This window comes from Monodelphis domestica, chromosome 7, assembly GCF_027887165.1.
Source record: "Monodelphis domestica isolate mMonDom1 chromosome 7, mMonDom1.pri, whole genome shotgun sequence".
NCBI lineage: Eukaryota > Metazoa > Chordata > Mammalia > Didelphimorphia > Didelphidae > Monodelphis > Monodelphis domestica.
This window is the reverse complement of record NC_077233.1, coordinates 188,489,988-188,515,708: the sequence shown is the minus strand read 5'-3', so window position 1 is coordinate 188,515,708 and position 25,721 is coordinate 188,489,988. Positions and strand designations below refer to the sequence as shown.

The following is a 25,721-nucleotide window of genomic DNA, read 5'->3' as shown; positions in this document are numbered from 1 at the left end:
TCAGTCTTCTTGACTCCAGATCCAAAGCTTAATTCACTGTATCTCTTTTTCCCTTTATACTGATAGAGGGGAAAATGAAATGTTATTATTCTCTTTGGAGTAGGGTTGTTGGGTTGATTGTATGTAGGAGAGTGGGAGAACTCTTCTCCATCAGAACTAAGTAGGTTAATTTTCCATGACTAGAGCCAAGAGTGTAGATGGAGGTGGAACAGGAAATGAGAGTAATTCTGTTAGATTGTGCCATGTGGTAGTGTCAATCTATGATACTCTGAATTGATGAACAACAAAGAAAAATTGGAGGCATTTGTGGAAGAGAATGATTTTTGTGTTTTTCTGTGTTGGTGACCATAATAATTAGGGCCAGTTCACTTTGTTAATAGGATCACAAGATTATAAATTTAGAACCAGAGGAGAGCTTGTGTAGGCAATATAGTCCAACCCTCTCATTTTAAAGATAAAGAAAATGAGACCCAGAAAGTTTAAGTGATTTGCCAAAGCCAACATACTTTGTGAAACAGATTTGAATTCAGGTTTTCTAGTCTCCAAGTCCAGGGTCCTATCTACTATGCAAAAAAAAAAATTACCATTATTGTGGATAATATTATACCTTGCTTGTGACTTTTTTAGTTGAGGATTTAGCCAACTCTGACATTGAATTACAAAACAGAATTTCTGGCAAAACATTAGATACCTTAAAACAAGAAATAAGAATTTGGAAGTTCTGTTGTCAGTGGTATCACAGTATGAAGTTACATGCAAGTCTTTAACTTGGTACATTGTAAATTCAAACCATGAAAATATAATCTCATTATTGCAAATGTGTGACGTGAATTAGACCTGGAATTTGTGACTTGTGAATTGGATATGATTAACACTCTCACATGCATCGATTTGTTTCTAAATTGACTTTTTCTTTTCCAGCTGCTTGCACAAATTTCATTTCCCATGTCTTATAGATTGTTGTTACTGTGTTTTAATGAACATGATGAATATGACTAGACTACATGGCGCTTCCATATATTAAGTAAAATTAGCATAAATCAAAAGTAATTTCTGATATGTGCCCCAGAGAAGTAAATTGCCAAGTGTTTTCCTTTAACATACTGGTGCCCCATAGCTATCTAGATGTCATGCATTCCTGCCCCACATCTGAATCAGTTGCATCTAGACATTGTTTCCAGTGTGTTTATTATTCTCTTCACATGATGGTTTGATTAATCATTTATTCTGTTGCAGAGTTACTTGTCTGTGTGCCCAGTTTGAATCTGTGTTACAGCATGGCTTGAAGAGGAGTCGTGGATTAGCATTAACGGCGGCAGCAATCAAACAGGCAGCAGGATTCTCTAGCAAGACAGAGACAGGTACTGACTGCACTGTGGAGCAGGGGTTTGACATTTATAATTGTGTATTATAATTTATTATTATTATACTTGTCTAGGTATTTGGTACATGGAAGAGGTAGGAGAATAACTTGAATTGTAAAACTGTGTTTTGGTTTTTAAATTTGGTAAACAGTTCAGGGCTGGATGGACTTTTTTCATTTACCTTTCTTATCATCCTCTTTCTTCTCTTTCTCCTCCTCCCTCTCCTCCCACTTCCTCCTTGCCTTCCAGTTTACTACATATTGATTCTAAGGCAAAAGAGTGGTAAGGCCTAGGCACTGGAGTTAAGTGAGTTGCCCAGGGTTACACAGCTAAGAAGTGTCTAAGGCCACATTTGAACCCTCCCGACTTCAGGCCTGCCTCTCGAGACACTGAAGCTTGCCTGGCTGTTCCTTACCTTTATTCTTGATGCAGAATTTTCAAAGCCACATTTAGTTTTGAATACAATCCAGGATCCTGTAGCAGGATATTTTGCTGTAAAATTTTACAAAAGTGGCATGGCAGTTGGCAGGAAATTAATACTTTGCTTAATATTGTGCATGTGAAGATCATGACATTTCATAATTCTTTCCTTAAAACTAAGGTCTTGGTTTGCAGTAGTTTTTATGTGATATATTTTAAGTTTGTGTTGCAAAAGAAGGCCATCCATAGCCTAGTTTCTGTAACTTATTTTTACTGTTATTCACATTGACGCTGTCATTTACAATTACATCGATTCTAGGGAAAAAGTTGATTGGTGGTTGTATTTCAGGCCATGTTTGTGCTGCCCAATATAGTTCAAAATTTTGGATTCTTTCTAAGCATCATGGTAATGTCTGTGTTGCAGCTAATTAAAATGTGCTGTCTTATGATTGCCATCATTTTCAGGGGAAAATGAGAGCTCATGGTGCCCAATTTCTTTTGAGAGTACATACCCAAACTGTTAAATAGCATGGAATATGCCAGAGCTGGAAGGGACCTAGGAGTTTTTCCAGTCCAACACCCTCCGTTTACAGATTAGGTTGTCAAGACCCAGAGAATGGGAATGTCTAGCACAAGGTCAAAAAACTAGTTAATGGCAGAACTTAAATTAGTGCCCAGGACTCCTGACTCCCAGGGCTAGTTCTTTCTATTACATATTTTGATTCTTTTCGATTTTGCCCTTTCTCAATGAAGTTTTATTTTTCTTTCCTTACCTCAGCTAGTCTTCAACCAAATGTAAAGGTTGCCTTTCCATTTTGATACAATTCAGACTTCTTGAGGTAGAAATTATAGTGTTTTGTCTTTCTGTCACTATTGCCTATCTTTCATAGAACCTCACATATAGTAAGGCCTTAACAAATGCTTGATGACTCATTCATTTTAATGGTTTCTCAATTTTAGAAATCAGTGTTTGCTTCAGTGTCTCTTTAGAGCATATCTGAGATGTCAGTAGGATGTAAGTTCCTTGAAGGCAGGAGCTTTTTGTTTTGTTTTGATTTGTGCAACTTGCACACAGTCAATTTTTTTGAAGTTTGTTGAATTGAATTGAATTTGATAAAGTCCAAACTTTTTAGTCATATTCAAGGTCATCTACAATCTTGTACCTCTTCATCTTAGCAAACTTCTCTCATGCTATCTTTTTTTTTAATCACTTTCTTTGTAAGGAAACCATGTCTTAATTTTATAATTATTATTTAGTAAAACAGTAAAAAGTGAGTGAGAGACCTGTTTGGTTGGCTACTTGGGAGAGTGCCTGGGGCATCCTGGCTAGCCAGATTATCCATCTGCCTGCTCCCTTGGTGGGCCTTGGTTCTTGGAAAAAAGCCCCTACATTCTGTCCCCTTTGTCAATTTATGCATTATAGCCCTTTCTAGGGCCTGGCTTTTTGGAGGCTCAGACCTCAATCGGGACAAGAGGTTATCTCTTAGTAATCCAGAATGACTACATGGTACACTTGCACTCTTCCCCAAATGGGTCTGTCTAGCTAATTTAATTACTTTACCAACCCAGAAAATCCTTGTTTACAGGTAAATAAAGAGCAGCTCCTCAACCTCCAGTTTTTTTTTTTTTACATCTAGATGAAAGAAGGAAGGACTCAACCTAGCCTCAGGGGGAGGCAGTTTGAGCTTTAGCTCTAAAATCAAACTTTTTGAGCTTTAGAGTTAAAAGGGGTACCTAAAAGGGGTACAAATTAATATTAACTTTTCACACTTTATATTGTAGCCAAAGTGGACTACTTATACCTCCTCTTATATCTCCTGGGCTTAACTCATGCAATTCTCTATCCTTATGTCCTCCCTGGCTTTTTTCCTCCCTGTAGTTTAAAATCCTATTTACCCTTCAAGTCCAAGCACAATTGCCAATTTCTCCATGAAGTACTGGTTATTCTCTTACCTTGGTTAGAGATGATCTTCCCCCCTTATAACTGACATAGCACTTTGTGCTTTCTCTCTCTCTCTCTCTCTCTCTCTCTCTCTCTCTCTCTCTCTCTCTCTCTCTCTCTCTCTCTCTCACACACACACACACACACACACACACACACTGTTATTTGTATCAGTGCCATTTTCTTGAGAATAAGAATGATGTCTTATTCTTTTGGCCACCGAAGGCCTACCATAGTGGTTTCCACATTGTAGTTGGCACAATGGATAGGGTACTAGGTCTGGAGTCAGGAAGCCTCATCTTCCTGAGTTTGAATCTGGCCTCAGAAATTTATTAGCTATGTGAACTTGGGCCAGTCACTTAACCCTGTTTGCTTTAGTTCCTTATCTGTTAAATGAGCTGGAGAAGGAAATGGCAAGCTATGGAGTCATGAAGAGTTGGACATTACTGAAAAACAACTGAACAATAATATTTTACTTTGAATTGAATGAAAGTTTAGAGAGATTTCCATTTTCCGGTTTCCCGTTTTTCCCTTTATTTTTCCTTCCTAGGAAGAGTTCTTAGGTATAAGCCCAAAGGTGACCTTTTTCCCTAGCAAAAGAAATTCTTTCCTTAGATAACAGCATATATTATATATGTGTTTCTTCCCTCTATTTTTGTGATATTATCATGAAGTTGTGAATAGGTGTTTCCACTGTAAATAGGTGGTGGTGATATAGGTACTAGTTGATTTTTGGGATTAGTATTGTTTTTCTAGGACCTAGTTTTTACAAGAGAGTCTTGAGCATTTTATGTTCTTGTATATCACCCTAATATGAAGTATACTTATGGTGTTGTGGTTGAATGTGGGAAGATGGAACTCATTAACTGAGAATATTTTTGTCTTTGTATCCCAGTGTATAACACATAGTAAATACTTAAATTCTTATTGATTGAACTTATATTTCCTCTTTCCTTTCATCTTATCTACCATTAAATGTTGACCCTTTTTACCATAGAGAATAACTACTGCCCACACCAGAGCATCTAATTTAAGTTTTTATTTTGTTTTGGAAGAATAGACTAATACCTCAACTCCCCTATCCCTCCAACTCTTTTATTCTCGAGGGTGGAAGAAGAAACTTGAAAATAATTTGTACCAGAATTTCTGAGGCAAAGTTTTTGGTAAAGCAAATATTAATGCAAGGGGTTTATGTAGGGCAGGACAAGAATCTGATCACAGCTTGAGCTTGGAAAATTCTTCAATTCCATTCATATGCAATCATTTATTTTTGTACAAGCCTGTGGAAAGTTACCTACTTATATCAGAGGAAGTCTGAATACAGTTTCTGAAAGCTTTCTTTGGCCTTTCCTTTATAGGAAAGATCCTATTTCCCCATTAAAGTCTAGCTGGATTGTATGCATGAATTAAAAATAGATTAATTAATTATCAAAGTTATTATCTTAATTATCTTAATTATCAAAGTTATTATAAAACTGTTTTATTCAGATGAACATGTAGCTTTGTAGCAAATTAGAAACAAGGAGAAAACATTTTTTGATACTTTGCCAACATGCTTTTTAAAATTCTTGCCATCAATTGATATTAAACATTCAGAGTATGCTAAATGGTATTCATCTGAACAGGGCATAAAACCTTATTCCTTCTCTTGTTCATTCAGTAAAACCTCACTAATTTATACTTATGGAGCTGTTGAAGTAGGTAGAGGCACACCTGTGATTAAAAAGAGCCTGAAGCCTTAGTGTCAAGAGATAACAGGGACCATCATAGAAGCAATTAAGGGATGGTCTTTTGAAGTGTTTTTTGACATTAAAAAAAAAAAAACCCTGTATGGATAGCTTGGGTTATTGAAAGAGATTTTGAAGGGAAACTTAACCATACTAAATAATGGGAAGATTGGAAAGAAGGAAGATGATTTTAGCTCTCACCAGAAGGATACCTGTACCTACCTACCAAGGCAATCTTTAGGCTTTGGATTTGGTTTTTTGAGGCCAAACTCAGAGAGGTACAGAGAGGTAAATAAGTATCAATTTAATGCTTCTCCTGAACATAATTCAGCCTTTCTTATGACTAAGAACAGTTTGAATTAGTGAAAAGTTTTAATTTTAGAATATTTAAAAGAAATTTATTACCCTCAAACACAAGATTTGAATACAATTGTTATAGACCCTATTCCCCCCCCACCAAACCCTGGCCCCCAACCTGGCTCTCAATCCACTGAGCAACCCAGCTGCCCCATAGGTTTCTATTATCTTTGAAGAAAGGAATAACATAAACCAAGGCAAACCAAAATCTAATCTCTGTCCAAAGGATCACAAATTCCAAGCAGTAACATTTGAATTAATGAGACTTTGCTGCATAGGCATTTTTCCATGGAGAACAAGTACATTCATTTGTGGTGGTCATGAAGTCAGCAGTCAAAAAAGTTCCTCAGTAGAAAGCACTGATTGTTAAATCTGGGACTCAAGCTTATCTAAAATGTGTGAATTTATGGGACTCTATCTAGTCTTTTCATTCACCCCATCCCATAGACCTACTTTGATTTTTTGCAGTAAGGTTTCTTTTGAATAGGGACTATATAGAGAACATACTGTATATTATAAACATATAGAGGGGGAAAGTAGACAAAAATGTAGTTATGGAGATATCTAAATAATCACAAATGGATTTAGGATCCTGTGTAGTAAACAGTGAATATTAAGCATCTATGGATGTGCAGAGTATTGGGAAATGGACTGATGATATAGAGAGGGAAAAATAGCCCTTCTTCTGAAGGTACTTGTAATCTAAAATTACTCCTTAATTAATTGACTAATACTTATTGAGGGTCTGTTTTGTCTAATGCCTAACCCTGTTTTAGGTAGGCACTATGGAGATAGAAGTAGAAATAATGGTCCTTTCTTACAGTCAATGAATGTAAAAATTAGATAGGAAGGCGAGACTGACACACATGAATCAAATAAGATGCAATAATGAAGTAGCATAACATAAAAGATGTTACTGATTAGTCCTCTCAAGAGAGTTCTAACTGAATTTGCTAGATTGGAAGTGATATCAGTGAATGAATATTTTACTTTTAAAAGGAGGATTTCTTATTTTTGTTATTCATAATAGTAAGGCTGGAAGATTAGAAAACCTTAGTAGTAATCCTGAAAGATACTTGAGTAATCCATCTAGTCTAAACCCTTTGTTTTATAGATTAATTTAATGTTACATTGACTAGATTGCTCTTGAGAATCTACAGATTCCATGTCACTAACTAGCTCTTGTGGGGTTGGAATAAAGGCACAGAAAGGACATTTTCTTTTATAAATTCAAGTACTTAGAACAATTGAATTCAAATTTTGGCTTCTTCATTTTCTGCCTGGGTGCTTTGTTAAATGAGTAATCCAACTTTATTTGCTAACTTCGTTTCCTTTACAAGGGAATGTGCTTGTTTTTCACCAACTCAGAAAACAAGTTTGTCCTTAAAACAAAGAAAACTAAAACAGCCACCCATAACATTTTTTTTAGAATCACCCACAGTTCTTTTTTCTTTCATTTTCAAAATTAGCCACCTCATTACATTGATCATATATTTTAGTTTCTTATCTTGCCTTCCTATCTTATATTTTTTCAAATTACTTTTTTTGGTTACTATGTTTGAGACTTTGTACCTGTCAGTATGCATTTCTGAGATAATGAGACCATGAACTAAGCCCAGAATTGATCCAGAAGAGATCACACTAGATCGTCTTTGACAAACTGTTGTTCTGTTAATGACCCCCACACTTCTTCCTGAACCAAAGGCCAAAGGACCATCTTTTTAAAAAATATCAGTTTTCTCCTGTTGATGTACAATTTCAAGGCATGGAGTTCTTATGTCTCTGAGAGAGTAGAGTTGCAGTTCACTCAAAGAAAAAGTATTTTTTAAAGGCATGTCTTTGAAATGATAGCCACAGATGATTTGATTCAACCAAGGAGATGAAATAATTAGTAGTTTTCCATTATTAAAGATGGGCTTATCCTGGTAAATTTTCATTAATAAAGCATACTTTCTGTTGTTTTTTTTTCACCAGGAAAGCGGGTACAGTTGCTGAAATAGGGTGGGCCCTGAACTTGTACTGATTATTAAGGAAAGTACTGGAAGACCATATATATATAAGACGAGTAGAGAATACTCCATAGCCATTATGAGGATGGCAGACGTTGGAACATAGTGATTCTTTATACAAGATATTTCGTCAAGAATCAATACCTCATGGTAGATCCAGAATGTTTCAGTGGGTTAGAATTATTGGCTACTATGCCTTTGGATGCCCAAATACTCAGTAAAGCCTGGGTTGGAAAAACAAAGCCTTTTCATTTCTGCTAGAAGGAGAACAATAGATGACCTGAGAAAATGAAAACAATTCCAGAGTGGAGTATAATGGAGCAATGTCCTGGGATGGTGTTTTTTAAAATTTCATATTGTGTATGCTTATCCATTATTAGCAACAAATTAAAACATTAACATCATTTTCAAAGGTTAATTAACATTAATCATTTACTATGTTAAGAACATATTGAAGAAATTCTTTCTAATCATGCTGAAATTTGTTACAAGTTACCATAGTTTAGGAGTAGGTTTTTAAAAAAAAATCAAATAACTCTTACCTTTTGTCTTACTAATACTGTGTATTGACTGGAACCAACCCAGGCTTGATTCTAAGGCAGAAGAGTGGTAAGGGGTAGGCAGTGGGGGCTAAATGACTTGCACAGGGTCACACAGCTAGCTAGGAAGTGTTTGAGGCCAGATTTGAACCAGGCCCTCCCATCTCTAGGCCTGGCTTTTCATTAACTGAGCTACCCAGCTGCCCCCTAGGTGTAGGTTTTTAAGGAACTATGAATTCCAGACTAATCAAAGTGGCTCTTGATTGAGGATAAGAGTATTAGGAGAAGAACATGTGCCTTAAATCCTCTGTTCTGAAAGTGATTGTGGCCACATGGAAAACTATAGGACAGGAATCAAGAGACAGCTTCTAGTCTTAGTTCTTTCTCTTGGCTGTATGTTCTTGGGCAAATTAGTTATCTTTTCTGAGCCTCCAGTTTTAACATTTGTTAATTGGTGATGATCTATATCTTGTGAGGATTAGATAAAATAATGAACATGAAAGCACTTTAAAACTTCTTTCTAAAGTATCTATGATTTTTATTCTCTATAGAACTCCATAGTCCAAATACATGTTAGCAATATTTTATCAAATGGTAAAATTACAGAAACTGACCGACTTATTCCATTAATGCAATTCAACACATTTATTAATCTTGTACTATATGCAAGCTGCTATGCTAAGTAATGGGGGATATGAAGAAAAAGACACAACAGTCTGCTCTCAAGGGGGCATAGATTATACTATGGAGTTAAAACATACATATGTATATATACATTATATATATGTATATAAGATAATTGAAGGAGAGAGAGATTACTAATAATTTGGCAGAGCTGGGGAAGAGGAAGATGCATGGAAGGTTTTGTAAAAAGTGGCCCCTGAGTTGAGTTTCGAAGGAAACCAAGAATTTTAAAAGCTGAAAATGAAAAAGGAATGGGTTTCTGGCATAGAAGATAGTGTTGGCAAAGGCAGAATGCTGACTTTAGGGCACAGCTAATAGGCCAGTTTGATTGGAATGTAGAGATCATGAAGAGAAGTAATATGCACTAAGTCTTGAAAGATAGATAATTTGGAACTATGTTATTGAAGGTAAACTTTTGTAAATTGTTTACATTTACATTGTAATGAAATTTTTTTAAACCCCTACCTTTCATCTTAGAAGCAATACTGGTTCTAAGGCAGAAGAGTGACAAGGACTAGGCAATGGAGGTTAAGTGATTTGTCCAGTGACTGAGGCCAGATTTGAACCTAGTACCTCCCATCTCTTGGCACTGGCAATGCACTGAGCTACCCAGCTGCACCCCTCCCTCCCCCCTCAGGTCTTATGTTAAAAAGATGTCAGATGTTGTTTACATAGCATGCTTCTTATGATGGGGTTGTTAAACATAGGAATAGATAGAAACATTGACTTATTTTAGCAAAAGAGTAGCAGAAAAAATGTCAAAATATTTGTTGTTTGCTTTTCAGGGGAAAATGATTTTGTGAAAAAGAAAAATGTTAATTTCTGGACAGTCTATTTACATTGGGAGAATATTCTGCTGATCTTTTTTGATCAAAAGAGGAAGTCTCTTTTTTATTTCCTGTTCCCTTAACAATTTCAGTTCTCTTTTAAAATTTCTTTTATACTTAAGAAAATGCAAAAAATCCTTCTTGGGGAATAATCCTGAAAGGATGGCTGTTGGGGCTGTAAAGAAAAAGTTTAAATGTGTAACAAATGAATGTAGATACCGATTCCAACACAAGTGTATGATTGCTTAGGGATTGATAATTCATCTGGGAACTCTAGGCCATTTACTTTACTGTAAGAGTTTTGGACATTTTAGAGTTGTTGTCATTGTTAGCAGATGGTGAATTGGGGGCAATAAAGGGAAATGAAACTCAAGCAAGGCAATTTTTACTAGTTCTTAGCAACTCTAAAAAGAGTTCATGGTAGGGGAGATTTCAACTTTTTGCTAAAATGAGGCACAGTGGGAGACATTTATAAGGTTGCTAAAGGAAGATTGAACCATGTTTTGTTATACTATTACTAATGTAGTTATAGGAAGTATAGTGTGGTTATATAGTGTAATAGAGAGAACAATGGAGATTATTAGTTCAAATAATTGTGTTTAATTGCATATATGATGCAAGAGAGCAGGTTCTAATCCAGGGTCTGCTCCTACAGCTAGACAAGCTGATGCCTATTTTAGGTTTCAGATTCTTGACCTGTAAAATAAGGAGTTTAGACTATATAATTTCATTGATTGCCCCCATTTTTAAAATTCAGTGAAGGAGCCTATATCTATTACATATAATAAAGGCCCTATATGATGGTGGATTCTAATATATTTAATAAAAGTATAGATTTCAATTATGCATGCTACCAGGACCCCTACCTTCAGTATTTTAGAATTCTTTATATAGACTTATCAGCATTTCAAATTATTGTGGATTCATTTGTTTAACCAGTATTTAATGAAAAACAGAATGGTGTAGTGGAAAGAACCTGTGCTTTGAAGGCAGGGGCTTTGGTTCTAGTCCTGGTTATACTGCCTACCATTTGCAAATTATTTTTTAAATGCTTTGTTGCCTCAACTCACTGTCCCAACTACTAATACACTTTTCCACTTTGGTCTTCCTAAGTCACTTATTTTGCTCTAACTAATGCCCATGTTCATTTTGTGGTTCTCTATACCATGTCAAACTAATACATCCATCCAACATTTATTAAGTACCTAATCCATTCAAGGCACTGTGCTAGATGTTGGTGTAGTTAAAGCAAGTTGATGTAGGTAAGGCAAGATCCCTGGTTTTGTGAAGGTTATGAAAACTAATAGGGAAGAGGAAATCATACAGGCAGTTTATAAGATCACATGACATATAGTTGGAAGAGATTTTAGGGATCATCTGGCCCATTCCCCGTATTTTATAGATGAGGAAACTGAAGTCAAACCAGGTAAAGTGACCTAGGTCATACAGGGAAGAAATAGCAACACCAGGATTCAGACTTGGGTTATCAGGCTTCAGATGCCATTCTCTTTCACTGACAACTTGCTTTTGTCCCCATTTTAGAGAAACAGCATGTCATATTGGTCAGAGCACCTTTTAGCACAGTGATGGTGAACCTTTTAGAAATGGAGTGCCAGGCCCTGCCCCCACCTCACCCCTCAGACTGAGTGCCATGCCCCTCCCTCCTCATGCTGGAAACAGCCCACTCTCACACCCCCAACCCCACCCATTGCACTGCTGGGCGGAGTGGTGGGTGATATGAAAAAATGTCATCAGGCACAGTGGAGAGGAGGAAGGGAGCAGTTCTACCTGAATCCCTCTGCCTTTCTAGTAATGAACTGGGGGGATTTGGGAGGATGACCAAGTACCTATAGAGAGGGCTCTGCATGCCATCTTTGGCACCTATGCCATAAGTTCGCCATCATTGCTCTAGCCCTGGATACTGGGGTCTCAGGCCTGGGCCCTCCTCACCCTTGGCACTACTTCACTTGGTGATCTCTCTCAGTTCTGCTTATTCTGCCCCAACCTCTCTGCTGACTCTCCAATCTTGCATCTCTAGCTACCTTTCAAACATAACTACCTGGATGGCTAAGGAGAAATCTTTTTTTTTTTTAAACCCTTACCTTCTGCCTTAGAATTTGTACTGAGTACCAGATCTGAGGTAGAAGAGCATGGAGGGCTAGATAATTAGGGTTAAAGGACTTGCCCAAGGTCACATAGCTAGGAAGTGTCTAAGACAGGATTTTAACCCAGGTCTTCTGTCTCCAGGACTGGCTCTCTATTCATTGAGCCACCTTGATGCCTGTATTAGGGTGGTTTTGGGGATGGGATAAGATGAATTGAGTTGGGCCAGTAATAAGATGTTACCCTGTGGTTTGAAAGCCAACAGTTAACTCTGACCAGGGCAGAGCCTGGTCTGAGATTAACACACAGACTACTCAGTAACTGGGAAAGTATTGTAATTAAATGGGGAAAGGTTGAAAGGGAAATAGGATAACTCTGATACTAAATTTCCTTTAACTAAAGTCCCAAGGATCTAAATGTTTCCTCATGGAGAGTCTTCAGAGTTGTTGGTCTACTCTACTCCCCACCTCAATTACCTAAAATTCCCAGTCCTTGCTCTAGCTAATTCTGCACTAAGAGTAATGGTCTGTGGTAAGCTTAGCAGGGCCCAGGGAAAGATCCCAAGTCCAGATGGACTCAGATCTCACTCACTAACAGCTGCCCTTGACTGGATGTTGAGTCGGGCTAGCTTCAGTTTAAGGATCTTCTTCTCAGGAACCATAGGTCTTAAGAGCAACAGACAGGCAAAGGTAATCCCTGAGGTAGCTTGGCAGCAAAGCCTCCTAGATACTTGCAATCAGCAAACCCCAGAAACTAACTGCTTCTCAGTTTTTCAGCTCAACCCTCTTTTTCAACATTCCAGAATTCTTTCCCTGTTAGTCTCATGCCTCCATCCTCTGCATCTATCCCCTGCAGACCATCTTCTTGTGCTATAACCCTCTCTTACTTATAACATGTCCTAGCCAATAAATATCTTAAAGTTAACATTCCAGAAACTGAACTCATTATCTCATCCCTGAACCCTCCATCCTCTTCCCTCATTTTCCCTATTTCTGGAGAGGGTAACACCATCCTCCCAGATGCTCAGGCTCACAACCTACGGGTCACCTGGGACTCCTAACTCTCTCTCACCCACATACCCCCCCACCCCCTTCAAATCTAAGGCGTTTATTTCTTGTATATGCCTCCTTCTCTCCTTGGATATGGCTTCTCTCCTGGTGTTGGCCCTTATCACCTCACACCTGGACTACTTACTGCAATACCCTGCTGGTCCAGCTGCCCGCTTCTAGTGTTTTACCTCTCTAATCCATCTTCCATTCAGTCACTAAAATGATATTCCTAAAAGCAAGTGTAATTTTGTCACTGGCCACTCTCCCAACAAATTCCAGTTACTCCTTGTTGCCTCCAGGGGCAAATACAAAATGCCATTTGGCATTCAAAGTCCTTTATATCATAGCCCACTACCTCTCCACCTTATTCTCCAGCACATGCTCTTTGACTTAGTCACACTGCCTTCCTGGCTATTTCCCCAATAAGGTACGTCATCTCTTGACACCAAGTATTTTCTTTGGCTGTTCCCCATGACTCAAACACTCTCCCTCATCATCTCTGCTTATCACCTTCCCTGGCTTTCTTTAAATTCCAGCTAAGATCCTACCTTCCACAGGAAGCTTTCCCTAACCTCTTTTGATTCTAGTGCCTTTCCTTTGTTAATTACATCCCATTGATCCCATACATAGCTTGTGTGTGTGTGTGTGTGTGTGTGTGTGTGTGTGTGTGTGTGTGTGTGTGTGTGTGTGTGTATTTGTTTGCTTGTTGTCTCCCTCCTTAAATAGTAAGTTCTTTGAGGGCATAGACTGCCTTTTGCCTCTCTTTGTATCCCTAGGGCTTAGCACAGTAACTGGCCCATAGTAGGTGCTTAATTAATATTTATTGATTGGTTGACTTTTGTCAGGAAGACCTTGGCTTAAATTCTGCCTTCAATATTTATTGGTTGTGTGAACAAGGACAAATCACTTCAACTTTTTCAGTAACAGAATCAGTACAGCTAGAATAATTAGGAAAAATTAAACTCTAAAGATTGGGGAAGATTCTTCCATCAAGCAACATTTTAAAAAGTTTAACTTACAAAATTACAGGGAATTGACACAAAAATATATTTTTACCAGCCATTCTCTAGTTATGAAGGAAAGAAAATGAAGACAAGGATACTTAATTTGCATTTAGGAGTTTATATTTCTTTTAATTCTTTTTTTCTAAGTGGAGAACTAAGTTGCTAACAAGAAGAAAGGAATTCCATTCTCTATTTTCTTAATAAAGAATTATATTGTGGGGAAAGAAAGTGTCAGCAATTGTAAAGGATATTTGCTAATTTGAATGGAAGCCAACTCCTTGGAGGGTTACCAAAAAATAAATGGATCGACAGAAACAATTGAATAACTTGTAAGGAAAGATTTTTTTTTTTAATGATGGAGAATATATACAATGATTAAGGAGCTTTCCATACTTGTTAATTTGGGAAAAATTTTTATCTTCATATTAGGTTTCATTAAGTTTTGTTAAATTGGTTAGGATATTCAGCTATGCTGTTTCTTCATATTTTTTCTTAATATGGAACTCATTTTATATTAAGGCATATATAATACATATGTGATATACATATATTTTATGTTTATTACATATTTTTTTTCTTTGAATGATGATTTAAGTGAGGAAGTGAATCTGAAAGGAACAAGTTTTATATTCCTTTCTGTAAACAGGGTAAACTATGTATATTCAATATTCACTACAGTAAATAAGAAGTCATCCAAATTTTACAGAACAGAATCAAATGAAATGGCACATTATAACTATGAAATGAATTATAAAAATGATTTGTTTTAGCTGAATCCATACTCTGTACAAGATATGTTATGGAGAATACAGAAATTAAATGTGTAAGACTTCATTTCTGCTCTCTAAACCTGGCATGGGGATTGGAAATATTTTCTTTTTGTAGAATGCCATATATTTTGGTTTTTATTATTTATTATTTGATTTATTTAGAATATTTTCCCATGGTTACATGATTCATGATTTTTCCCATACATCTTCCCTTCCCACTCCTGGAGCTGACGAGCAATTTCTCTGGTTATATATGTCATTTTTTAAAACCTATTTTCATTTTATTCATATTTGCGATAGAATGATCATTTAACATCATAACCCCAATCATATCCCCATTGAATTATGTAATCAATTATTTGTTTTTCTTCTGCATTTCTATTCCCAAAGTTCTTTCTCTGGATGTGGATAGCATTCTTTTTCATAAGTTCTGCAGAATTGTCCTTGGTCATTGCATTGCTGCTGGTAAAAAAGTCTATTACAATCAATTGTTCCATAATGTATCAGTCACTGTGTACAATGTTCTCCCGTTCTGCTCCTTTCACTCTGCATCAATTCCTGGAGGTCTTTCCAGTTCACATGGAATCCCTTCAGTTCATTTAGAATGCCATATATTTTAAGATAATATCCATGACCTCTCAGAGGAAGGTCTGCTTTGCTAATCTTTTTGTATACTTCAGCCCATTGCATATGGATTAGAATTTTATCATGGGGCCTATGACCTGCTGACAATTTCATGTAGTGTGATCAATTTGTTGTCAGTGTATGTCTTCAGAGGTAGGAAGACCTGGTTGACTTCCATTTATAGGAATGGCAAGTGGTGGTGTTTTCTTTCCTATGTAGCTTTTGAGGAGGGCATGGTGAAGCTGCTGCACATTATAATAGACTCCTATCTGATACAGATGTAGAGCCAGATTTGCAGTTTTTCAGGAATTAAATTTTTAATTAAGCTCAGAGAGTATTGACACCTTTGGGAAGATCTCCACTATTGACCAATCTCTCTGTCTGTCTCTGTCTCTGTCTCTCTGTCTCTGTCTCTGTCTCTGTCTCTGTCTCTGTCTCTGTCTCTGTCTCTGTCTCTCTGTCTCTCTCTGTCTCTCTCTGTCTCTCTCTGTCTCTGTCTCTGTCTCTCTGTCTCTCCCTCTGTCTGTCTCTCTCTCTGTCTTTCTCTGTCTCTCTCTCTCTCTCTCTCTCTCATTCTAGCTTCCAGTGTTTTTTGGAAGCTGGGTTCAGAGGTCCTAGTCAATGATAAATCTTTGCCCAATTTTTGAATTAGTCCTGCCTTTCAATGCAAGAGTTGGCAATGTGTACAGCATACATAGTTCCTAATTTGGATCCTGCACGAATTAAGTGGTGAATGAGGTGAACTTTGAATATATCACATTAGATTTGGCAGTGGCAAAGGAATACTCCTGTGATAATTCTTATCATCTCAGGCATCCCTGGTGACAAGCTATAGAAAAATTGTGTAGCAGTAAGCAATTTGGTAAATTGAAGGGTGAGAACATGTTGGGAAATGTTTCACCTTCATTCAAGGTCAATAGTAGGTGATTACAATTTCTAGAAAGACTGGCTATGCTGGATGGAGTCATTTCATTTGAAATGTGATGGATGAACAGATGGCTTATTAGGTGTGTTTAAAAACAACTTTTTTGGCTGCGTAGCCTGGGTATTAGACATAACAAATTACTTTTGACCAGTCCTCTCCTGAAAGAGAGCAACCAGTAGAAAGAATGCCCTTGGGCAGATCAGGCTTATTCTCCATTTATAGGTTAATGTGTACCTGAGATGCCTCAGGTACCATAGGAGGGTCAATGTACCTGAAAATAGCCTGTCATAGGCATCAGTTAATGATGATGGTGCTGTCCTTTACCTTTTGCAGAACCTGTATTTTGGTACTATGTGAAGGAAGTCCTGAATAAGCATGAACTGCAGCGCTTCTACTCCTTGAGAAACATCAGCACAGATGTGGGAAGAGGGCGAGCTTGGCTGCGCTGTGCCCTCAACGAACACTCCTTGGAGCGCTACATTCACATGCTGTTGGCAGACAAAATTAGACTGAGGTAACTGGGTAGCCTGGGGCTTGCAGCAGCCCTTAGACATTGCATTCTCAGGTGATTCCCTGCAGGCCTGGCTCTTGGACATAGCCCAAGGCCTTTTAGGTAGGGAGAGCATTTTCTTTAGAAATGAATGTGACTTTTATTCTGTGACAGTTTAATCTGAACTTTTAAAAAAAGTTATTCATTATTTTTTAACCAATTACATGTAATAAATTTCCACACAATTTTAAATTCAAACTATTTTGAAAAGTCCTATTTTAGTCAGAAATGAAAGGGGAAGAGACAGTTTTGGATCTTGTTTTACACTTTATTGTATGATTTATTAACATCTGTATTAATATTGCTAGCAGTAGTAGCTAGAATTTATGTTATACCTTATCCTTCAAAAGGACTTCATACACATTTTTGTTTAATCTTTTTAGCCTTTCTGTGATTTAGGCAGACTAACATTTTTATCTCAGTGGTGGAAATTGAGGTTTCCAGAGGAACTGAATGATCTATGGTTACATAGTAAATGGTTAAGCCAGTATTCAAATTCAGGGCTTTTGGTTATAAATCCAGGGCTCTTTCCATTATATTATTTTTGGTTTCAGAAGTTAAAGGAGGTTGGATAATGTTATTGGTCTCTTCAAACTCTAAACCTATTATCTAGATGGAGATATTGAAAATGTGGATCTGCATTTCAGGAGAGATGTTGGAGCTGGAAATAGAGATTCTGAGTCAATTTCTTGTGAATAGATATTGAAAGAAGATCTTTGAGAAGAGGGCTGAAGACAGAACTTTGATTAGGGTGCAGGAGGATGGTGTGAGCTAGAGAAGAGATGAGAGAATTAGGAGTGTCCACTGTCTTGGATCCCAAGGGAAGAGAAAGTAACAAGGAAAAAGGAGGTTGTTAGTAGGATTAAATGCTACAAGGATGAAAGTGTAGATGTAAATTGATAAAAAGCCATTTTCCTTTGAGAAAGTGGTATGATAGTAGGGACAACAGCCATATTGCAAAGTTTGAGGAAGGAGTGCAGAGTGAAATAAAAGCAACAAATATAGGATCTATAGGATTATATCTTAGATTTGGAAGAGATGGATTTTAACATGTCCTTTAGTCCAGTTCTCTGTTTGATTAAATGATACTGTCTGAATATCCCCAAGTCATTTAATCTTTTTGAATACTTCCAGTTCCAATAGGAGTGAAACTCAGTACTTTGTAATGTGCCATAATCTTTAAGGTACTTTTTAATAGAAGTTTGGTAGTAAAGGGAAACAGATTAGTGGGTACACAGCAGATAGGAAGGACTTTTTTTTTTTTAAGAGTAGATCAGAACATGTGTGTAGGCAAAAAGGAAAGAGCCAATGAAGATGAGATTAAAGATGCAAGAGCCCATAGTCTAAAGATGAGACAGGATCTCAATTAGAGAGGTTAGCCTTGTAAAGGAAAGGGGTACCTTTCAGTTTCCCAGTTGCCTTTTCCCTTATAACCTATATATTCTACATTCAATTTTAACTTTGACTTAACAATTGTAATATTTTCTATTTCATAGAATCAACCACTTATTTTAGTAATAATGGAAAAATTGAATCCATTTATTAATTCTTATAGTCCATGTAACAAATACTCAAATAACAGTTAAAAATTTGGGACTCAGGTGGGGGTTTTAGATGCTAATTTGAAGGCTAGTAAATTCACTAACATATTATTACACAAATTCTCCTACAATAGCCCTTCTCCTGGTAGGCAACTATTGTTTGTAAATGTGGTATTTTATGGAGGCATTGGCATCCCTGTTAACTTTCTGTAATTAACTAATTCCTCTGTTTCTCAGTATAGGCCTTCATCATTATCTGAATTGTTGAACCAGTTTGTATTATAGGATCTCCTTGTTTTATCCCCACAAATGTAATAGTTCACACAATCCCATTGTTAAAATCTTCATTGGCTCTGTATTGCTTATCTAGTAATGTTCAAAGTTCTTATCTGACATTCTAGGCTCTCTAAAATCTTGTGCCACTTCATCTTTCTAGCTTTCTCTTAAGCAATTATCTACTGTTCACTCTATTCTTTTGGCAGGCTGTATCCTCTATTCCTAAGCACATTTTGTCCTTTTTCACCTTTGTGGCTAGATGCCTTTTCTCCCCATTTATCCTTTTAAAGTTCAACACAGATTCTGCTTCTTTCTCAAAACCTTCCCTGAAAGGTCTATGACCTTATCTTCTCTAGCAGCCCAACAACCATCTCCTATGGATTTCTCAAAACACTTTGTTTTGTACTTTTCTAATACCCTCAGGTGGTACAGTGGATAGAATGCTGAATCTAGAGTCAGGAAGATTCATTTTCTTGAGTTTAAATCTGGCCTCAGACATTTATTATGACCCTAGGCAAGTCACTTCACCCTGTTTGCCTCAATTTCCTCAGTTGTAAAATGAGCTGGAGAATAAAATGGCAAACTATTCTGGTATCTTTACCAAGAAAATCCCAAATGGGGTCACAAACAATCAGACATGACTGAAACAAACGAATAACAGCAACAGAACTGTTATCTGTATTTGTATCTCTCCTGAGACTTGACTGAAAGCTTCATGAGGGTAGAGACTATGTCTTCCCTAAACTTATTATATCTCTTCTGGCTAAATTGAGTTGGCCTAACCAGCATAGGTCTCATATGTCCTCCTGAAAGCTACACATGCCTCTTAGACTCTTCTAATGGTTTCTTGGTGCTCAAAAATATTGCATATGAATATTTATTATATTCTATATGTGTGACTATTTGCATACATACACACATTAATATATGGAGAGAGAAAGTGGGAGGAGTGGAGAGAGAGTGTAGTGGAATTAGAACTGGCTTTGGCATAAGGACACTCCTGGGTTCAAGCCCTGATTGTAGAAAAGTCCTTTTTCAGTTGCCCAGGCCACTATGACTATAGGACTGAAGATGATATTGCAGGGAAAATTCCCATCTGCAAGGGAGTTTTTTATTTGGCTCCCAACACTGATGAAATCACAGGTCTGGTGCTCTCTTGTCTTCTCCCCCCTCATTTTTTTTCTTTCCTTCCTATCTTTCCCTTAGAACTATTTATAAAAGATTTAAAGAGCCTATAGAGGTCTCTTGCAACTTCTTCTTTTTACCTCTATTCAGTAAGCAGAACCTGTAGGCCCATTTTATAGTTCTACTGTTTCTGGGTTTTCTTGGTCTGTCTCGAAGGGAATTTTTAATGGTATTTACTCTAAATTCTGGTATTCTTGATCTAAAGAGCTATAAACACTGCATTTACATAAACTATCTATTTTAATTCTTTATGGTTTGGGTTCCCAGGAGATCAACCAGGAAGTCACAGGACCTTTTGGTTGCAGATTCAGTAATTATCTTTGTTGAATTAATAGTACATACCATCCCTTGGATACTTCTATATGTACAATATCCATTTTAGCAGTAATTATGATACATTAGAGCTTCTAAGATGAGTTTTCTAGGTGTTCTTTTAATTCAGTCAATTAGTTTATAGAATCAAATTGCTAGTTCTCAAAGTGCTTCCACAAGAGAGTCTACTCTAAATTGTTTTGTATTTCCCTTTTGTTTGGCAGCATTTTCTATGAAGATTGGGCCTTTGTGATGGATGAAGAACGGTCCAGCATGCTCCCTACCATGGCAGCTGGTAAGCATTAGAGTTTTAAAGCCTATAGTGAATAGATCTTGATTTAAAGGCTTTTCTGGACTTGTAATTATTTGCATACGAAAAGGTGGAAGTTGGCCTAAGCTAAATTGTGAAAGTGTAGTTAATAGCTTCTTTTTAAAATTAAAAAAAAGTTTTTTTTTTTAATGAATCCTTACCTTCTGTCTTAGAACCAAAAGATCAGTAAGGGCTAGGTAATGGGGGTTAGTGACTTGCCCAGAGTCACACATCTGGGAAGTATCTGAGGCCAGATTTGAACCCAGGATCTCCTGTCTCTAGACCTGGCTCTCAATCCACTGATCAATCCAGCTGCCCCCTAATCACTTCTTTTTAATTAGAAGAGATATGAAAACTTTTCCCAGTTCTTCAGTAACTTAGAACATATGTGTTACTGATCTTCCTATGATGAATTTCAACTCTTAGTTTTATTTTTTTTATTTTGTTTGGTCAATTTCAAACATTATTCCTTGGTTACAAAAATCGTATTCTATTCCTCCCTCCCCTTCCCCACCTCTCCCATAGCTGATGCACAATTTCATTGGGTATTACTTGTGTCCTTGATCAGAACCCATTTCCATGTTGTTGGTGTTTGCATTAGGATGTTCATTTAGTGTCTATATCCCCAATCATATCCCCTTGACCCATGTAATCAAGTAGTTGTTCTACTTCAGTGTTTCTACTTCCACAGTTTTTCCTCTGAATGTGGATAGCATTCTTTCTCATATATCCCCCTCCAGGTTTTTCAGAGTCACTGCATTGCCACTAATGGAGAAGTCCATTACATTCGATTGTACCACAGTGTATCAGTTTCTGTGTACAATGTTCTCCTGGTTCTGCTCCTCTCGCTCTGCATCAGTTCCTGGAGCTTGTTCCAGTCCCCATGGAATTCCTCCACTTTATTAACGCTTAGTTTTCTAAACAAGAATTCAATAACATAGCAAATAAGTAATGTAGTAGATGTAGCATGCCATTTTACTCAATTTTTTTGTGGTTCAAATTAGTTGTCATTTTGACTTTTGAGAGCTCCTCTTAAAAAAAGCTCAGCTGCAAGTCCTTTAATTACAGTTTCTTTTTCTAATACATTAAAAACTTAACAAGTCCAAGACAGACCATTATATTAGCCAGAAAATTTTAGTGTTTGATCAATATTTTCCTGCACAAGTAGTTCATATGGGTAAAAATAATTTCAGTCCAAGTTATCTTCCTCTTCTTGCTTTTTATTTGTGACTATTTAAAAGTATACTGGTAGAGGTATGGCTTGGAGTGTGCTGGATGTAGCTGTGGAAAGCCAGGTAGAGGGGATTCAGTTGCTTGTATGTTCAATATATATTAATTTTTCTTTAGGGAAAGATTTATGTGTTATAATTCAATCAGTAGCCTGGATAGAGGTTCTTGCTTTTTTTTTTTTAATTATGTTACAGTTAGAGGGCCTTTTTTTTTTAAATCTTCTTCAGGTTTGAATTCTATACTCTTTGCTATCAACATAGACAACAAGGACTTGAACGGGCAGAGTAAGTATACTGTCTCTGACCTCTTAAAGGAGTCTACTCAAAATGTGACCTCCTTGCTGAAGGTATCCACCCAAGGCATTCTTCGAGAGATCACAGCATCTCCTGCTGTCTCCATTCTAATCAAACCAGACCAGGAATCTGACCCTCTACCAGTTGTAGCCAGGAATGTCAATGCTGGTAAGTATCTTAGTGAGGATGGGCATTATTAAATAGAGGGGTTTGGAGGTAATAATTGTCTTTCTTTGTAGTGAAAACCAAGAGCATGGATTATGCCAGGTTATCCTGGTAAGAAGTTGCTTTAGCTCCTGGGTTTATTTTAGAAATATCAGTTGAAAAATAAGTGTATATACACGGGGGCTGAGTGGAGTGCAAGGGTGTTGGCTCCTAAATTTGTTGAAATTGTGCTGTTCCCTTATTACTTATTTGATATTGTCTAGACTTTCTCCTAAAAGTGCTCTTGTGTGTATGTGTGTATTTTACATGTATATGCATGCTGTAAAATTATTGATACCTTTTAATTTTTGCATCAGTAATTTTCAGATATGTCTCTCCCTCTTTGAACTTTCCTTTTCTTTTATTATTTTGATTATGCTTTGAGATTTTTTTCTTTGAAAATTTCTTGGTCATCATTTAATGTAATGGGAGGGTATTTATCTAGGGTATCACAAAATTAAGTTCAAGAATTCAGGATCCTCATGTATTTAGTGTCTTATTTCTGGTGTTCTGTGGTTCTTAAAACATAACTGTAAGCAGATTAGAATTTCCAATGATATATGCAAGGCATGACCAAATATGTGTTTTGTTTTGGCATGGGCTCATCTTTCTGAAAACCAAACTCTTACTTTCTGATGCTGGTAATATTTAACATTGGCCTTTTAAAAGGGCAGTTTATTCCTTGGCCCTTCAGACTTGGGATCTCCTGCTCAGACTTCTTTTAACAGATAAGCTAGAACACAGAATTTTTTTTACTGGAGATTTTAAAAGAATCACAGACACACCCATCTGTCTGAATGATGTATGAAACACAAAGCAATATGACTGATTTTTAAAAACAAGTACACTAGAACTTATATATCCAAGTAAAGATTGCTCTTTAGTCTCTTTGGGAAGCTCTGCACTTATTCCAAAAATGTTATTTCTTAGAACTTTGGGAAGAAGCAGCTAGGCACATTGGATAGAGAACTAGGTCTGGAGTCCGGAGGCTCTGGGTTCAACTCTGGCCCCAGACACTTCCTAGCGATGTGATCCAGGGCAAGTCACTTAACCCCCATTTGCCTAATCCTTGCCCTTCTGCCCTAGAGTTGTTAGATGAAACAGAGGTTTTTGAGAAGTTAGATTTTTTTTTTTAAGAGAGGAGGTTTAGGACAGAAAGTAAGGGTTTAAAAACAAAACCACAAAAAATCTGGGGAATACTTCTTTAGAGATTCCCTTTAAAGCCTTTGGAATGGATATATATTTTTAAAACTCCCACTTTCTGGCTTAGTAACAACTCTTAAGATAGAAGGACAAGGGCTAGATAAATAAGGTTGAAGTGAATTGCAGCTAGGAAGTGTCTGAGGCCAGATTTGATCCCAGGTCCTCCCAACTCTAGGTCTGGCATTCTATCCATTGTGTGATCAGCTGCCCCCTTTGGAATATTTTTAAAAATGTGTTTAATAGTAGTACATCTTTGCCTTTTGGGATAGACCAAGCATCATTTGTGTCAAAATATAGTGAATAAGGTGGGTGATAAAGTTGGTGAATCTGATTTTTGTTAAAAACAAAAACATGATATGATCATAATATTATGAACATTGATTTTTCTTGAAAAGCTCATAACCTAACCTGTAAGGTTACCTGGGAAGTCTACAAATATTTTGAGTGGTGATAGTATTATTTTAGATAGGTATACAGCTTCTTAGGATGATGATTTTGAAAGCATGATCATTGGAGATATATATGTATATATTATATTAAAGAATTACTTATTTTATAATTGTTCTACATATTCAGACTTGTGGAAGATCAAATACCCTTTTGAGTGCCTTTGTGGCTCTGAATCATCTTGTTTTTTCTTTTTTATTGTTTTATATCTTTTTTTTTTAAGAAGATTTAGAAAATTGTATTTGGTAGTATTTCAGTTTTCCTTAAGACTTCTTGTAATATATCTTTTCTCTTGACAGATGCAAAATGTAAAAAGGATAGGAAAAAGAAAAAGAAGGTGACTAATATAATTTCATTTGATGATGAGGAAGATGAACAAAACTCTGGGGACATTTTTAAGAAGACAGGTGGAACAGGAGAAAGCTCAGAGGAGAATTCAGATCGATCATCAGTTAATATCATATCTACTTTTGAAAGTCCCTTTGGGCAAAATTCTAATGGAAGCCAGAGTAGCAACTCTTGGAAAAATGATTCTATGTCTTTTAATGGAGAATATGGATACCAGAAGCTGGATGTGAAGAGTATTGATGATGAAGATATTGATGAAAATGAAGATGAAGTTTATGGAAAGTCAGTTGGTCAAAAAAACATAGAAGATCACAAAGAGGTTTCTGAGAAGTAAGTTTGATTTTATTTTTTCAGAAAAGAGTGCTCTGTTACATAAGTGCTTCAAGAGTCAGTCTTCATTTGCTTTTTGCAACACTAGGTAGAAATCAGAATCTAAGCTGTTCATTTTCTTTGAATGTTACGCAATTCATTTCACATATTTTGAGTTGGAGGGCAGGAATTATTATGTCACCTTCCTAAAAATTAAAAAGACAAAAGAAGCATATTCTGAGGTTACTATTAGAAAATGAAGGGTGGATGCTTTGACATTCTTGGGCAATGTGTCACACTTTTTGTCTGCTGTCTTATTTGGGTCAGCTTTCTTTATAGGCAGATGTGATATGATGGAAAGAACATTGAATTTGGAGTCAGGAGGTTTGTGCTCATATCCTGTTGTTTTGTAATTTACTAGCCATATGATCATGAACAAGCCTTTTAATTGCTCTGTGCCTCAGTTTCCTAATTAGTAAAATGAGAAAAGTACCTTTATTGCCCTGCCTTATAGGGCCAAAATGAAATTGTTTATGCAGAGCACTTTGTTATTAGGTAAAGAACTCCATAAATGTTGTTTAATATTACTTTATATCTCTTAATTTGCCATCATGTCTGGATAGACTAGGAAGGAAACTCAAGGGGAAGCTAGGTTTGTACCATGGAAAGGGTATAGACTAGTACATTTGGTATTTCTTTTCAAGGTAATATATGAGTATTGGTATTTTGGCTTTGTCTCTGTTGCTAATTCACATATACCCTTCTGTTTAATACCTTGTATTTTGGATTACTAAACTGATAGAAGATATTGAAGGCTCCAGGAACCAGATATGACTTTAAGTTCTTGAATGAGTAACCTAACCTTTTTTTTTTTCATTTAGTTAACCTAGTGCAGCGTTGGGGAACCTTTTAGAGATCATGTGCTAAAACTTCACCTTTAAGCAGCCTGTGAGCCCTCTGCATTATTCCAGACAGCAGAGGGAGGAAGTGCTTGAGCTGGGCGGTTGGACAGAGGGGCAGGGCATGTGAACATTGTCTTTAGGTGCTGTGGAAGGGGGGAATGGGGTAGTCCCCTCAGGCATGCTGCCATGGCATATGTGCCATGTCTTGGCCAACATGGGCTTAGTGTATTACATTACCCCTGTCACATTGCCAGGATAATGAACATC

The 25,721-nt window shown here is 36.8% G+C and overlaps 1 protein-coding gene across 4 annotated transcripts in view; it reads left to right on the top strand.

Annotated features, from left to right (window-relative positions):
* The window catches only part of SNX29 (sorting nexin 29), an 825,026-nt gene that overhangs the window by 61,912 nt on the left and 737,393 nt on the right, over window positions 1-25,721 (top strand). For 3 of the 4 annotated variants that reach the window (XM_056806180.1, XM_056806179.1, XM_056806181.1), the window contains exons 4-8: window positions 1,237-1,361; window positions 16,678-16,858; window positions 20,433-20,503; window positions 21,976-22,209; window positions 24,195-24,573. In XM_056806180.1, coding sequence (XP_056662158.1) covers window positions 1,237-1,361; window positions 16,678-16,858; window positions 20,433-20,503; window positions 21,976-22,209; window positions 24,195-24,573 — 990 coding nt within the window. Of the gene's footprint in view, window positions 1-1,236; window positions 1,362-16,677; window positions 16,859-20,432; window positions 20,504-21,975; window positions 22,210-24,194; window positions 24,574-25,721 lie in introns of those variants that run through there. The other variant, XM_056806182.1, reaches the window with a different exon arrangement.